The sequence below is a fragment of the Oncorhynchus masou genome, chromosome 22 (assembly GCF_036934945.1).
Source record: "Oncorhynchus masou masou isolate Uvic2021 chromosome 22, UVic_Omas_1.1, whole genome shotgun sequence".
Taxonomy (NCBI): Eukaryota; Metazoa; Chordata; class Actinopteri; order Salmoniformes; family Salmonidae; genus Oncorhynchus; species Oncorhynchus masou.
In genome coordinates this window covers 22491458-22508733 of record NC_088233.1, presented here as the reverse complement: position 1 = coordinate 22508733, position 17276 = coordinate 22491458, and the positions used below count along the sequence as shown (strand labels likewise).

At 48.5% G+C, this 17276-nt stretch overlaps 1 protein-coding gene across 3 annotated transcripts in view; it reads left to right on the top strand.

Moving 5' to 3' along the window:
• The first annotated feature begins 5012 nt into the window (after positions 1 to 5012).
• The window catches only part of LOC135509196 (pleckstrin homology domain-containing family G member 7-like), a 41273-nt gene continuing 29009 nt past the window's right edge, over positions 5013 to 17276 (top strand). Inside the window, exons 1-4 of one of the 3 annotated variants that reach the window (XM_064929646.1) lie at positions 5032 to 5221; positions 6553 to 6629; positions 6892 to 7346; positions 12411 to 12433. In XM_064929646.1, coding sequence (XP_064785718.1) covers positions 7011 to 7346; positions 12411 to 12433 — 359 coding nt within the window. In that variant the 5' untranslated portion in view covers positions 5032 to 5221; positions 6553 to 6629; positions 6892 to 7010. Of the gene's footprint in view, positions 5222 to 6552; positions 7347 to 12410; positions 12434 to 17276 lie in introns of all 3 variants that reach the window. The other 2 variants (XM_064929647.1, XM_064929645.1) reach the window with 2 other exon arrangements.

Below are 17276 nucleotides of genomic sequence, written 5' to 3'. Positions count from 1 at the left end.
GGGGTGCAGAAAGAGGGCACAGGCAGTCGGTTGAGCCGTGGCTCAAACTCCTATAGGATTTCTATGAATTTTGTCGATTGGGAATTGTATAGATACTTAAATTTCATTCTAAAGGATTTATCCTTAGACTTGCCAATACACAATTGTTAACTTGGCTGCTTAAAATATGGAGCACCAACCTCCAAACCTCTCAGGCAATTATCTATGAAGATGGACAGTGGACACGGGAAGTATAATACCAGCATAAGCAACCACTATTGAGCTGCAACCCTTGCCACTTGAGATGATGACCCTATAGATGGGAACCGCAGGCAATGTATCCTCTACCCAGTAGCTATCTCATGCAACCCCATCCCCGTAAAGGTCCAAGGGACACAACGTGAATAAACATTTGCTTCTGGTGCATCTGCGTCACAAATTAAACTTATTGTTCCAACGGCAACAACAATAGCTGTGAAACCTACTGAGATTGTCTGCAATGTTGTTTACATTTCTGTCAAAAAGGTGTGCTATGTGGCATTACAGTCAAAAAGCATATCAAATCAAATCAAATTGTATTTGTCACATGCGCCAAATACAACAGGTGTAGACCTTACAGTGAAATGCTTACTTTACAAGCCCTTAACCAACAAATGCTCTAAGAAGTTAAGATATAAAATAAAAATAAGTGTTAGGTAAAAAAAAAGATAATTAAAAAATAGAAAATAAAAGTAACAAATAATTCAACAACAGCAGTAAAATAACAATACAAGGGGTACTGGTTAGTTGAGGTAATTGAGGTAATATGTACATGTAGGTAGAGTTAAAGTGACTATGCATAGATAATAAACAGAGAGTAGCAGCAGCGCAAAAGAGGGGTCTGGGTAGCCCTTTGATTTCAGGAGTCGTATGGCTTGGGGGTAGAAGCTGTTTAGAAGCGTTTTGGACCCTGACTTGGCACTCTGGTACCGGTGGTGTGTCCATACCAGGCAGTGATGCAACCAGTCATGCTCTCGATGGTGCAGCTGTAGAACCTTTTGAGGATCTGAGGACCAATGCCAAATCTTTCCAGTTTCCTGAGGGGGAATAGGCTTTGTCATGTCTCTTCATGATTGGTGTGTTTGAACCATGATAGTTTGTTGGTGATGTGGACACCAAGGAACGTGGAGCTCTCAACCTGTTCCACTACAGCCCCGTCGATGACAAGAGGGGCGTGCTCGGTCCTCCTTTTCCTGTAATCCACAATCATCTCCTTTGTCTTGATCACGTTGAGGGATAGGTTGTTATTCTGGCACCACACGACCAGGTCTCTGACCTCCTCCCTATAGACTGTCTCATCATTGTCGGTGATCAGGCCTACCACTGTTGTCATCTGCAAACTTGATGATGGTGTTGGAGTCATGCCTGGCCATGCAGTCATGAGTGAACAGGGAGTGCAGGAGGGGACTGAGCAAGCACCCCTGAGGGGCCCCCATGTTGAGGATCAGCACGACGGATGTGTTGTTCCCTACCCTTACCACCTGGGGGCGGCCCGTCAGGAAGTCCAGGATCCAGTTGCAGAGGGAGGTGTTTAGTCCCATGGTCCTTAGCTTAGTGATGAGCTTTGAGGACACCATGGTATTGAATGCTGAGCTGTAGTCAATGAATAGCATTCTCACATAGGTGTTTCCTTTGTCCAGGTGGGAAAGGGCAGTGTGGAGTGCAATAGAGATAGCATCCTCTGTGGATCGGTTGGGGCAGTATGCAAATTGGAGTGGGTCTAGGGATTCTGGGATATTGGTGTTAACAATTTGATTTCAATTTAATGTGACACAGTTCATCATATTTCTATTTAGATGTTTTATAAAATCTGGATCATCCAGGAGGGAGATAGGGAGGATGGGGAGGGAGCACCTTCTATTGATGGGGAGGGTGGGAGGGACAGCTCTTGGGGGAGGGAGGAAGGTGGGAGAGGGGCTACAACCCTGGTAGGAAGGAAGGGAAGGATGGAAGAGAGGGAGGCAGGTAGGGAGGGAGAGGGGGTTGTACAACCCTGGGAGGGAATGATTTGGGGGGGTCTCTATCTTTAGATATTTATTTTCCTGTCCCTAACCCAACATAAAGAGGTTAAAATAAACATTCTTTTGTGTGCATAGCTGACTATTATACATATATGAAAAGAAAGAAATGCTCATTTCTTACTCTACCAAAACGTTTATTTTCCTTCTACTTTTTATTTGCGTATAAGCAATGTCAAGATGCTGTCCATTCTAAGAGGACAACCCCCCAAAATCTTGCTATTGTAACATTGTATAGAGTATTGTATGGCATATTGTGATGTCTAACTGAAAGACAAGAGGTTGCATAAATAAGAATCACATTTTTAAAAAGGTGTGCTGTACTAGTGGTCATACGGCAAATTAACTGGCAGCCTTGAATCACTCCCATATTGTGGTGGTGAATATAACCAAAATGAATATAGAACAGTTTTTTCAAATCAATGAAAATGTTGTAATCAATGTTGTTGTATTGTACTGGAACAAAGTACAACAAACTATAATTTAATGGGTGCATAAGAAAAAACTGTTCTAATAAGATTCTGGCTGCGGTGACAAAAACCTACAAAACCTACAGGATCCACTACGATTACTTTTGATTTCTAATTGGAAAAAAGTAGTCCAATAGGATTCTGAAAATAAACAACTAATCCTTTAGGATGTTTGGACCATGGTATTCTGTGTTCACACACACACGCGCACACGCACACACACACACTCACACACCTTTGCTTCACCTTGTGGATGCTGGATAAAAATGAATACATTTTAACCCTCTTTTAGTCCAGTCCCATCCACTAATTATATTGGTTGCCACAATAACATTGCGGCCCTATTCATAGTCTGTGTCACGCCCTGATCTGAGATATCTCTGTTTTCTTTATATTTTGGTTAGGTCAGGGTGTGACTAGGGTGGGTACGCTAGTTTTGTATTGTCTAGGTATTTTTTGTATGTCTTGGCTTTTTGTAGGTCTAGGTGATTTGTATGTCTATGGTGGCCTGATATGGTTCCCAATCAGAGGTAGCTGTTTATCGTTGTCTCTGATTGGGGATCATATTTAGGTAGCCATTTCCCTTTGGTGTTTGTGGGATCTTGTCTATGTGTAATTGCCTGTCAGCACTCGTTTGTATAGCTTCATGTTTCATTTTGTTAGTTTGTGTTTCATTCTTTTAATAAATAAGAATGTACGCATAACTTGGTCCGATTCTTATAACGAACGTGACAGAAGATCCCACCACAAAAAGACCAAGCAGCGTGTTCAAGAGGAGTGGATGGACATCCTGGACCTGGGAGGAGGTAATGGCAGGGGACAAGACCCTGCCATGGAAGCAGGTGGAGATGGCGCAGGAGGAACGGCGACGATACGAGGGGACATGGCTAACCCGAGAGGCAGCTCCAAATAAAAAAATGGGGGGCGGCACACAGGGAGAATGGCAGAGTCAGGGGTTAGACCTGAGCCAACTCCCCGTGCTTACCGTGGGGAGCATGTGACTGGTCAGACACCGTGCTACACAGTGATGCGCACGGTGTCTCCAGTTCGCATTCATAGCCCGGTGCGCTCTATTCCAGCTCCTCGCATTTCCCGAGCTAGATTGGTCATCCAGCCAGGACGGATGGTGCCGGCTCAGCGCTCCTGGTCTCCAGTACACCTCCTTGGACCAGGATATCCTGCGCCAGCTCTGCGTACTGTGTCTCCGGTGCGTCTGCACAGCGCAGTGCGTCCTGTGCTAGTGCCCTGCACTTGCCGGGCTCAAGTGAGCATCCAGCCAGGAAGCATTGTGCCAGCTCTACGCTCCAGAACTCCAGTGCGCCTCCACAGCCCAGTATGTCCTGTGCCTGCTCCCCACACTCGCCCTGAGGTGCGTGTCACCAGCCCGGTACCACCAGTGCCGGCACCATGCACCAGGCCTCCAGTGCGTCTCTACAGTCCAGTACGTCCTATGCCTGCTCCCCGCACTCGCCCTGAGATGCGTGTCTTCAGCCCGGTACCACCAGTACCAGCACCATGCATCAGGTCTCCAGTGCGCCTCCACAGTCCAAAGCTTCCGGCGACAGTTCCCAATCCAGAGCTTCCGGCGACAGTTCCCAATCCAGAGCTTCCGGCGACAGTTCCCAATCCAGAGCTTCCGGCGACAGTTCCCAGTCCAGAGCTTCCGGCGACAGTTCCCAGTACAGAGCTACTGGCGACAGTTCCCAGTCCAGAGCTTCCAGAGACAGTTCCCAATCCAGAGCTTCCGGCGACAGTTCCCAATCCAGAGCTTCCGGCGACAGTTCCCAATCCAGAGCTTCCGGCGACAGTTCCCAGTCCAGAGCTTCCGGAGACAGTTCCCAGTCCAGAGCTTCCGGTCGACAGTTCCCAGTCCAGAGCTTCCGGCGACAGTTCCCAGTCCAGAGCTACCGGCGACAGTTCCCAGTCCAGAGCTTCCAGAGACAGTTCCCAGTCCAGAGCTTCCGGCGACGTTTCACAGTCCGGAACCTCTAACGACGGTTCCCAGTCCGGAACCTCCATCGACGGTCCCCAGTCCGGAACCTCCACCGACGGTCCCCAGTCCGGGGTCTCCGGCGGCGGTTCCCAGTCAGGGGCCTCCTGTGATCCACGGTCCGGTTCTACAAAGGTGGAGGGATCAGCGTAAAGAGGGGGAGGGGGCTGCGTCCATAACCGAAGCCGCCACCGAGGGTAGATGCCCACCCGGACCCTCCCCTATAGGTTCAGGTTTGCGGCCGGGAGTCCGCACCTTTGGGGATCATATTTAGGTAGCCATTTCCCTTTGGTGTTTGTGGGATCTTGTCTGTGTGGTTGCCTGTCAGCACTCGTTTCGGTTTGTTGTTTAGTGTTTAATTATTTTAATAAATAAGAATGCACGCATACCACTCTGCGCCTTGGTCCGATTCTTATAAAGAACATGACAGTCTGAACTAAGCTTTCTAATTGACTCATACCACATTTACATTTCGGGTAGGAAACAATTGGACACGCATGCACGAAATCTTTCCCAGGCATTCCACAAATAAATCTCTTTGAGCTTTGTCCTGTAAAAGGGCACATACAGAACAGCGGCCGAGACTAGTGCCAGGAGTTGGCTCCACTTTGTTTCCCAGGGCGGTCACATTGACATGACAGAGCAACTCCGAGCGCAGCACTCCGAAATCGTCGCTACAGCACAAGCGCAGCGGATGGTCCATTGCAGAGACAGGACACACCGCCGTGAGTAAACACAGGGCTTTGCTCTTCTTCATTCGACTCCTTTTTAACTTTTGTCATGTGAATAGTTTGTTATTATTTAGCCTATCGTTGATTAATAATAATTGTAGTCTAGATAATCTAATCCTAGTTTATGTTTCCCACACGGTATTCACCTCGTGGGTGTGCGTGCAGGTTCTCTTCTGCAGCCGGCACACCGCGACAACAACAAAGAGCTAATCAGTCACTAAATAATTTTACTGTTGGGAATTCTAATGAAATAATCCTACCTGAGATGATTAAATAGCACTTAACATGGCCTGGAGAGGCCCATTGTAAAAGTCTAAATTTGTTTCCATAATCACTAGTATGGGAAAGTTGGATCAGGTGCATGGGGGTCTTGTGCCGTCCTTTTCCCACGCTAAACTGCCAATGCGTGACACTGAACGGATACAATGTTGCAGTGTAGTGCAGCGTCACAGTTATACTGTTGCGCTGTATTCAACAATAAAATCTTTGGGTGTTATAAGTAGGCTTTTAAACCCCATAGCTATTGACAACGAGGAAGGTAAAACTACAGGTTTGTTTTTTTACAGGCAACTGTAGTCTTGAAACTTGTTAGAGATTGTATCTATAGTATATTATGAACACCAACTGTAAGATAACTCAGTAAGCAAAATTACATTGAAAATATGTCTAAAATACACTACCGGTCAACAGTTACTCATTAAAGTTTTTTTTCTACATTGTAGAATAATAGAGAAGACATCAACATTATGAAATAACACATGGAATTATGTAGTATCCCAAAAAGCAGTTAAACAAATCAAAATATATTGTATATTTTAGATTCTTCAGAAAAATCAGCGTCCATTGACATTGAATTTAAGGCTTGTCCAGACCACTACTAAAAAAGCAAAGGAAAAAAAGGTCTGGACAGGACCAAAAAAAGAGTTGGCGTCGGTCGATAGCCACGGGAAGTAGGACCCCCCCAAACAACAAAAACTTATATATATTTCTCAAAATTAGTGCAGTGGTCCTTTGCTAGTCTTGTATTAGCGGACCGATATAACCATCTACAACGCGGGCACAACAAATACATTCTACTTCACCCCCACACCCAAACACCTTCCCGTGGTAATGCATAGGTCAGTGCTTAGTGGGAACTTCCCCTACCCCCACCCTCTGCCGGCAAAAGAAGCAGCTTTCAAATCCATAATTTCACTGTTTCACAACGTGAGTGGACTGAACTCGGAACAAAAAAGATTATGACTTGACGGCTCGCCTCGACTGCTTTGTATTTTGTAGGCTATTTATTGTATTATACCCAATGCAGATACATTTTTATTCCACAGAAACGTCAATGAAATGTCGTTGCTTGCTGCTAAACTGCTAAACTGCCAGTTGATGATCTGACCCCAACACACCTGAGGTAAAAAGGACCAAAATACCACTATTTTCCTGACATAATTAGGCCTACAATGCCGTCTTGCGCAAGATGTCTATGCTGAAACAGGTTATAGTGCGCGAGAATGGTCAGGACGCAGAGAAAAGCTTGGACAGGAGTTACATGGAGTGGCTAGAGAACGAGAACAAGGAAGTGACGGTTGTGAACAATGTCGAGACGCAAACTGTCTCAAAACCCACAGAGGAAAAGGAGACGCAGACCAGTAACCCATTTATTATGCATATAGATTTGGCCAGAACGCACTCCAAACTGAAACACACGTCTTTGGTCGAGGCAGACGGCTTGCTCACCCAGTTTGACCGACAGGCCCCGGCTCGCATCTCCACCTCCCCGACCTTGAGGAGGATGAGGAGCACGCGACGTCCGCAGGTGGACTTCCGGGACCCTGTGAGGATGGACAGCACACAGGAGGAGTCGGGTATGGAAGATACACCGTCCCCGTTGAGTCCCCTCTCCCCAGTACAAAGGCACAAGTCTCCGCTGGCGGCCAGCCCCCCTCCCGTTGAAGGAAACCATCTCGATAATCTGCCCAATTCATCCGAAGGCTGGGGGAAAAGCAGACGGCATAGATCAAAGACTTTTGACAATGGTATCACTTGCACGAGACAAGGATCTCTGGATGCACGGAGTGTGCAAAGTGTTAGTAAAGACTTTGCATTTCCTGATGATAGCGATGATCAGGTGAGTTAATGTTATGATCACAAATGGTGAACTTTCAGTTGAGCATGAATGGTGGCCATATGCCACACTGACTTGAAAATATATATTTTTTATCTGAGCCTTATAAAGCAGATAGCCAGTAGCTCCACCACATTCCTCCTGGGTACCAGTCCTCTCCCCCTCATTCTCCCTGGATACCAGTCCTCTCTCCCTCATTCTCCCTGGGTACCAGTCCTCTCCACCACATTCCACCTGGGTACCAGTCCTCTTCCCCTCATTCTCCCTGGGTACCAGTCCTCTCCCCCTCATTCTCCCTGGGTATCAGCCCTCTCCACCACATTCCTCCTGGGTACCAGTCCTCTCCCCCTCATTCTCCCTGGGTACCAGTCCTCTCCCCCTCATTCTCCCTGGATACCAGTCCTCTTCCCCTCATTCTCCCTGGGTACCAGTCCTCTCCCCCTCATTCTCCCTGGATACCAGTCCTCTCCCCCTCATTCTCCCTGGGTACCAGTCCTCTCCCCCTCATTCTCCCTGGGTACCAGTCCTCTCCCCCTCATTCTCCCTGGATACCAGTCCTCTCCCCCTCATTCTCCCTGGGTACCAGTCCTCCCCCCCTCATTCTCCCTGGATACCAGTCCTCTCCCCTCATTCTCCCTGGATACCAGTCCTCTCCCCTCATTCTCCCTGGGTACCAGCCCTCTCCCCCTCATTCTCCCTGGGTACCAGTCCTCTCCCCCTCATTCTCCCTGGGTACCAGTCCTCTCCCCCTCATTCTCCCTGGGTACCAGTCCTCTCCCCCTCATTCTCCCTGGGTACCAGTCCTCTCCCCCTCATTCTCCCTGGGTACCAGTCCTCTCCCCCTCATTCTCCCTGGGTACCAGTCCTCTCCCCCTCATTCTCCCTGGGTACCAGTCCTCTCCCCCTCATTCTCCCTGGGTACCAGTCCTCTCCCCCTCATTCTCCCTGGATACCAGTCCTCTCCCCCTCATTCTCCCTGGATACCAGTCCTCTCCCCCTCATTCTCCCTGGGTACCAGTCCTCTCCCCCTCATTCTCCCTGGGTACCAGTCCTCTCCCCCTCATTCTTCCTGGGTACCAGCCCTCTCCCCCTCATTCTCCCTGGGTACCAGTCCTCTCCCCTCATTCTCCCTGGGTACCAGTCCTCTCCCCCTCATTCTCCCTGGGTACCGGTCCTCTCCCCCTCATTCTCCCTGGGTACCAGTCCTCTCCCCCTCATTCTCCCTGGGTACCAGCCCTCTCCACCACATTCCTCCTGGGTACCAGTCCTCTCCCCCTCATTCTCCCTGGGTACCAGTCCTCTCCCCCTCATTCTCCATGGGTACCAGTCCTCTCCCCCTCATTCTCCCTGGGTACCAGTCCTCTCCCCCTCATTCTCCCTGGATACCAGTCCTCCCCCTCATTCTCCCTGGGTACCAGTCCTCTCCACCACATTCCACCTGGGTACCAGTCCTCTTCCCCTCATTCTCCCTGGGTACCAGTCCTCTCCCCCTCATTCTCCCTGGGTACCAGCCCTCTCCACCACATTCCTCCTGGGTACCAGTCCTCTCCACCACATTCCTCCTGGGTACCAGTCCTCTCCCCCTCATTCTCCCTGGGTACCAGTCCTCTCCCCCTCATTCTCCCTAGGTACCAGTCCTCTTCCCCCCATTCTCCCTGGGTACCAGTCCTCTCCCCCTCATTCTCCCTGGATACCAGTCCTCTCCCCCTCCTTCTCCCTGGGTACCAGTCCTCTCCCCCTCATTCTCCCTGGATACCAGTCCTCTCCCCCTCATTCTCCCTGGGTACTAGTCCTCTCCCCCTCATTCTCCCTGGATACCAGTCCTCTCCCCCTCATTCTCCCTGGATACCAGTCCTCTCCCCTCATTCTCCCTGGATACCAGTCCTCTCCACCACATTCCTCCTGGGTACCAGTCCTCTCCCCCTCATTCTCCCTGGGTACTAGTCCTCCCCCTCATTCTCCCTGGGTACCAGTCCTCTCCCCCTCATTCTCCCTGGGTACCAGTCCTCTCCCCCTCATTCTCCCTGGGTACCAGTCCTCTCCCCCTCATTCTCCCTGGGTACCAGTCCTCTCCCCCTCATTCTCCCTGGGTACCAGTCCTCTCCCCCTCATTCTCCCTGGGTACCAGTCCTCTCCCCCTCATTCTCCCTGGGTACCAGTCCTCTCCCCCTCATTCTCCCTGGGTACCAGTCCTCTCCCCCTCATTCTCCCTGGATACCAGTCCTCTCCCCTCATTCTCCCTGGATACCAGTCCTCTCCCCCTCATTCTCCCTGGGTACCAGTCCTCTCCCCCTCATTCTCCCTGGGTACCAGTCCTCTCCCCCTCATTCTTCCTGGGTACCAGCCCTCTCCCCCTCATTCTCCCTGGGTACCAGTCCTCTCCCCCTCATTCTCCCTGGGTACCAGTCCTCTCCCCCTCATTCTCCCTGGGTACCGGTCCTCTCCCCCTCATTCTCCCTGGGTACCAGTCCTCTCCCCCTCATTCTCCCTGGGTACCAGCCCTCTCCACCACATTCCTCCTGGGTACCAGTCCTCTCCCCTCATTCTCCCTGGGTACCAGTCCTCTCCCCCTCATTCTCCATGGGTACCAGTCCTCTCCCCTCATTCTCCCTGGGTACCAGTCCTCTCCCCCTCATTCTCCCTGGATACCAGTCCTCCCCCTCATTCTCCCTGGGTACCAGTCCTCTCCACCACATTCCACCTGGGTACCAGTCCTCTTCCCCTCATTCTCCCTGGGTACCAGTCCTCTCCCCCTCATTCTCCCTGGGTACCAGCCCTCTCCACCACATTCCTCCTGGGTACCAGTCCTCTCCACCACATTCCTCCTGGGTACCAGTCCTCTCCCCTCATTCTCCCTGGGTACCAGTCCTCTCCCCCTCATTCTCCCTAGGTACCAGTCCTCTTCCCCCCATTCTCCCTGGGTACCAGTCCTCTCCCCCTCATTCTCCCTGGATACCAGTCCTCTCCCCTCCTTCTCCCTGGGTACCAGTCCTCTCCCCCTCATTCTCCCTGGATACCAGTCCTCTCCCCTCATTCTCCCTGGGTACTAGTCCTCTCCCCCTCATTCTCCCTGGATACCAGTCCTCTCCCCTCATTCTCCCTGGATACCAGTCCTCTCCCCTCATTCTCCCTGGATACCAGTCCTCTCCACCACATTCCTCCTGGGTACCAGTCCTCTCCCCCTCATTCTCCCTGGGTACTAGTCCTCCCCCTCATTCTCCCTGGGTACCAGTCCTCTCCCCCTCATTCTCCCTGGGTACCAGTCCTCTCCCCCTCATTCTCCCTGGGTACCAGTCCTCTCCCCCTCATTCTTCCTGGGTACCAGCCCTCTCCCCCTCATTCTCCCTGGGTACCAGTCCTCTCCCCCTCATTCTCCCTGGGTACCAGTCCTCTCCCCCTCATTCTCCCTGGGTACCGGTCCTCTCCCCCTCATTCTCCCTGGGTACCAGTCCTCTCCCCCTCATTCTCCCTGGGTACCAGCCCTCTCCACCACATTCCTCCTGGGTACCAGTCCTCTCCCCCTCATTCTCCCTGGGTACCAGTCCTCTCCCCCTCATTCTCCATGGGTACCAGTCCTCTCCCCCTCATTCTCCCTGGGTACCAGTCCTCTCCCCTCATTCTCCCTGGATACCAGGCCTCCCCCTCATTCTCCCTGGGTACCAATCCTCTCCACCACATTCCACCTGGGTACCAGTCCTCTTCCCCTCATTCTCCCTGGGTACCAGTCCTCTCCCCCTCATTCTCCCTGGGTACCAGCCCTCTCCACCACATTCCTCCTGGGTACCAGTCCTCTCCACCACATTCCTCCTGGGTACCAGTCCTCTCCCCTCATTCTCCCTGGGTACCAGTCCTCTCCCCCTCATTCTCCCTAGGTACCAGTCCTCTTCCCCCCATTCTCCCTGGGTACCAGTCCTCTCCCCCTCATTCTCCCTGGATACCAGTCCTCTCCCCTCCTTCTCCCTGGGTACCAGTCCTCTCCCCCTCATTCTCCCTGGATACCAGTCCTCTCCCCCTCATTCTCCCTGGGTACTAGTCCTCTCCCCCTCATTCTCCCTGGATACCAGTCCTCTCCCCCTCATTCTCCCTGGATACCAGTCCTCTCCCCCTCATTCTCCCTGGATACCAGTCCTCTCCACCACATTCCTCCTGGGTACCAGTCCTCTCCCCCTCATTCTCCCTGGGTACTAGTCCTCCCCCTCATTCTCCCTGGGTACCAGTCCTCTCCCCCTCATTCTCCCTGGGTACCAGTCCTCTCCCCCTCATTCTCCCTGGCTTACTGTGGTTGCTGCTCACAATGTCACACACACACACACACACACACACACACACACACACACACACACACACACACGCACACACAGATCAGAGGGCCCTAGGAAGGCAGCAAGGCTCCTCCACAGGCCTCCTATTCACCAATGTCAGCAGTGATAGAGAGGTCAGTAGGCATTAGGATATATTAATGGGGGGGATCTATTCATTGGACTCCCAGCATTTTACCCAGGCCATTCTCAATAGAGCCCCAACATTCTCTGTAGATAGTAAAGTGCTAATCGGGCTATTCAAATTCTAACGACCATATGAAAACACTTTTGACATTTCTCTAGATAATATTTTTTCAAGAGATTGAAATGTTTTGTTTGTTTGAAAAAAATATATCCATGTTATGTAGGAGCAGGAGGCCTGTGTAATGTTGATTTAGTGTTATGTATTCTGCAAGAGTTTCTACACCTTTAAAATCAGCCAGGGCCTTTGGTTTCTCTAGTCCATCACACTCAAAGCTCTTAAATCATCATTGACCTTCTAGGGCTTGTTAACCGGACCCTGATTAATCTTAGTCCTGCACTAAAAAGCATGTTCAATGGAGATTCTCTGTTGAAAGTACTTCTTAGGCCAAGAGTAAGGTTAAACTGTGCCAGAGAAACCAACCCTTTAATGTTTAGATCCAGTTGATATCCTGTCCTATTGTTCACTGTCTATGTGTTTGCCCTTTCACATTAGTATCTGCTTTATAACAAGCCATTTTCAACATAATTATCCTAACCAAGCTGCCTCTGTCTGTTTTTACAGGACAAGGAGGCTTGCCATAATAGGTAGGTCTGCCGCCCGCAAGTCCCACAGAGTGATTTGAGTGTTATCTGTGTCCCCACTTGGTTTAGGCAAAAATACCTACACTGTGGCCTGCAATTACCATATACTACCTGGACATTATTTGCATGGCAGGAGGGGAATTTGCCTATAACCAACTAACTCTGAACTATGGCACGCAGTTAGGAAACCAGGGTTGTATTCATTAGGCTCCAAACGGAACAAAACGGACTGTTTTCCATTGCAAAATGTTTTGCTACGATGTGCCCGAATGAATATAACCCAGCACGAAAGGGACCAAAACAGAGACGATTCCACTTTCTCTCCTATCAGTGAACAAACCATTTTTGAGCCAAACGTTCTAATTTGCATGATTGCATCCTAAACCGTGTTGTTTCTTTCTTTTGCTATCTCTAATTTGTTCACCATTCCAGTGATCCCTGGAGTTTGTTTGTTTGTATGGAAACATCTTGAGGGAAAAATGTCCCCAAGCTGGGCCTTGTTGCCTGAATTACATCCGCTCATTGGACATTTGGCGCTCAACGGCAAAATAAGATTGGACCCAGAGTAGAGGGAGCTCCATTGCATATTCGTGGTGCTTTGGGTTTGTTAGTGAAACTGTTTGCAGAGCATTATAAGCTCAGTGGGTATAGTTATGAGAGTCCCATGGTTACATTTACATTTAAGTCATTTAGCAGACGCTCTTATCCAGAGCGACTTACAAATTGGTGAATTCACCTTCTGACATCCAGTGGAACAGATATACGATCTTCATTTGAGCCAGTTTGGAGAAGCAGGAAGATAATCATACAGCAACAGGAAATGTGGATTATAATTAATATAATACATTTTTCATAAAGGAAAAAAATCAAAGTGGAAATTACAAACTTCAAAAACCTTTTTAAACCTTAAAATACACAAAGTTTTCATGCAACAGGGTAATCAAATTAGCATCCTATGTGTGGAGAAGACAAGGCCTCATTAATGCTGTTTTTCCTGGACTGCCAGCAGTTCCACCACCACCCCTCCCAATGGGCCGCCCGGGCAGGACTCTTCTACTGGATAATTAGGCAGCTATTGTCCTTGTAATTATTATAGTTACACCTTGGCACCATCCCCCTCATTTCCCCCCACATGGTGGCAGGGATCAGAAGACCATTTGTCAGAACCGCTTTGTTTTCGGGCATCGTTATTTTGCTTCAGGGGGGTGGTTTGGGAGACGAAGTGCCCCTCTTTGCAGGGGCTCGACTCAGTGGCAGAAGGGCCGACACACAGAGGGCATTCTGACTGGCCACAATGAGACATGATGTCTTTGTGACCTGCTTGGAAATACACTGCAATTAGTGCTGAACTGTTTTTGACAGATCCGCATGCAGTACTCTTCCACCACCACCAACATTACTTGCATTACTCTAAGACTTATAGCCTGCTCAAGGTGCTGGTTAACTATAATATATGCCATTTAGCAGTTGCTTTTATCCAAAGCAACTTACAGTTATGTTTGCATGCATTTTACGTATGGGTGGTCCTGAGAAAAGAACCCACTACCCTGGTGTAACAAGCACCATGCTCTACCAACCAAGCTTTGTATTGTTAACTCAGCACCCTTTGTGTGCCTATACATATAAGGGCCATAAGATGCGCCAGGGTCCACACTACCATGACTGATATTAGTTTACTAAAGAGAAGATAGTCCTAGAGAGGACAAAGAACAGTAGTTGCTCTCAGAGGTATTATCTGTGCTGAGGCGTTAACAGACATGGCCAGGGGAGAACTAACATACCACATTACTCGGGTCTCATTGTACACTTACAGAAGGACACCGCTGAGGTGTACACATTGGCTTGCTGCACCTCGTCTACACTCAAGTCAGTCAGTCTTCTGTTGGTGGTTTACATAAGATAAGTACGGCTGGTTATATAAGCATACCATTACAGATACACAGCAATTTCCTGAGGACATCCATACAATCCAAGGAGAATGACAATGGGTAGACTTTTTGGATAGGATGAGACATTTTGGTAACAGACCATAAAATAAAATCAAGAACCAACATACTTCCGTTGCCTGTAGTTGTATAACTGTTCCTGTTTGTAGGTTCTGTATATGCCATCATAAACAGCCATGGATTTTCAGCTGTTTGTCTTCCTTATGGTGTCGTCATTTCTAGATAACCTTTCACCAAGCACAGCGAAAGTCTGTACTCCAAGTCTAACTTATGGTGCAGTATACACGATAACAAAATTATAACACCATTCACATTCTGAAAAAAATGATTATGTTCTACCAGGTGTGATTATGTTCTACTCTGTCTTCAATCAAGCAACCACTGGATTGTGTCTCACCTAACCCTAGTCTAACGTTACTATACTCTAAATTGTCATTCATTACTCAGCTATTAGGAAGGAATACAAATTTGAAAAAAGTCTGGACTCATTGGTACGTTAACTAAACCCATGAGCTTTTAGTTTAAGTCGAGTCACAGCACTGGTAGTGAATGTTAAACTGAATGACTAAAGACCAGCCTATCAAGTTGTTATTTGGCTCATCATTACTACTCTCACTATTCCCCAGAAAGACAACTGAAATCTATCTTGTAAACTCAGAGGTAGCTACTGTGGTTGGTTTTATAGAGTGTGTACATACACTGAGTGTACAAAACATTAAGGACTCCTGCTCTTTCCATGATATAGAATGACCAGGTGGAAGCTATGATCCCTTATTGATGTTACTTGTTAAATCCACTTCAATCAGTGTAGATGAAGGGGAGGAGACAGGTTAAAGAATGATTTTTAAGCCTTTACACAATCCATGTCTCAATTGTCTATGTGTGCCATTCAGAGGGTGAATGGGCAAGACAAAATATTTAAGTGCCCTTGAACAGGGTATGTTAATAGGTTTGTGTCAAGAACTACAACGCTACTGGGTTTTTCACACTCAACAGTTTCCCGTGTGTATCAAGAATGGTCCACCACCCAAAGGACATCCATCCAACTTTACAAAACTATGGGAAGCATTGGAGTCAACATGGGCCAGCATCCCTGTGGAACGCTTTGACATCTTGTAGAGTCCAGGCCCCAACGAATTGATGTTGTTCTGAGGGCAAAAGGGGGGGGGGGGGGGGGGGGTGCAACTACATTTTAGGAAGGTGTCCTTAATGTTTTGTACACTCAGTGTATTTATGCAGTGGTAGGGAAGTCAATTCAAGTAGGTACACACTTTTTATTACCATAGCAAACAACATAACGGATGCATAAGATGTCAATACATAAATTCATTTATTGGCAATCTCTAATCCATTAATTCTGCATGATTTGAATTTGTCATTTGGATATTCTGTGTGTACCTGCAGTTCACCCTCAACAACAACACAAAGGGATGACATGAAAACAGTTGAGAACAGTGGCTGTTCCAGCACTGCCTGGGGCGTCTTGGGTCTGGCAATGCTTTAGTTTCTTCCTCTGACAGAAGAGCTGAGGACTATAAAAGCACACACACGCTCACACATGTGCGCAGGCGCTTTATGGTAATGTTTACCACAAACCCTCATGCACTTGCTAGTTCACAGTGCAGTGAGTGCATATGGTATTTCATCAATGTAGAAATGCCAAAAGGAATTCTGATATTTCCTGTTAAACCGTCTTCTTTGCAAATACTGTGAGAATATTCTGTCTGTTGATTCTGTTCCATTATGTTGTTAAATATACAGTAACTAATTTGCTACGCCATTACTCGTGTTCGTTATTACACCTGTATTATTTCTACTGTACCTCCCTTCTGTTCACCTGATTTAGAATTCCTCACAATCAAATGTAGACCGCATTATCTACCAAGAGAATTCTCTTCGATAATAATCACAGCCGTATATATCCCCCCCCAAGCAGACACATCGATGGCTCTGAATCAACTTTATTTAACTCTTTGCAAACTGGAAACCATTTATCCGGAGGCTGCACTCATTGTTGTTGGGGATTTTAACAAGGCTAATCTGAAAACAAGACTCCCTAAATTTTATCAGCATATCGATTGCGCAACCAGGGGCGGAAAAACCTTGGATCACTGTTACTCTAACTTCCGCGACGCATATAAGGCCCTGCCCCGCCCCCTTTCGGAAAAGCTGACCACGACTCCATTTTGCTGATACCTGCCTACAGACAAAAGCTAAAAAAGAAGCTCCCACGCTGAGGTCTGTCCAACGCTGGTCCGACCAAGCTGACTCCACACTCCAAGACTGCTTCCATCACGTGGACTGGGACATGTTTCGTATTGCGTCAAATAACAACATTGACGAATACGCTGATTCGGTGTGCGAGTTCATTAGAACGTGCGTTGAAGATGTCGTTCCCATAGCAACGATTATAACATTCTCTAACCAGAAACCTTGGATTGATGGCAGCATTCGCGTGAAACTGAAAGCGCGAACCACTGCTTTCAATCAGGGCAAGGTGTCTGGTAACATGACTGAATACAAACAATGCAGCTATTCCCTCCGTAAGGCTATCAAACAAGCTAAGCGTCAGTACAGAGACAAAGTAGAATCCCAATTCAACGGCTCAGACACAAGAGGCATGTGGCAGGGTCTACAGTCAATCACGGACTACAGGAAGAAATCCAGCCCAGTCACGGACCAGGATGTCTTGCTCCCAGGCAGACTAAATAACTTTTTTGCCCGCTTTGAGGACAATACAGTGCCACTGACACTGCCTGCAACGGAAAAATGCGGTCTCTCCTTCACTGCAGCCGAGGTGAGTAAAACATTTAAACGTGTTAACCCTCGCAAGGCTGCAGGCCCAGACGGCATCCCCAGCCGCGCCCTCAGAGCATGCGCAGACCAGCTGGCTGGTGTGT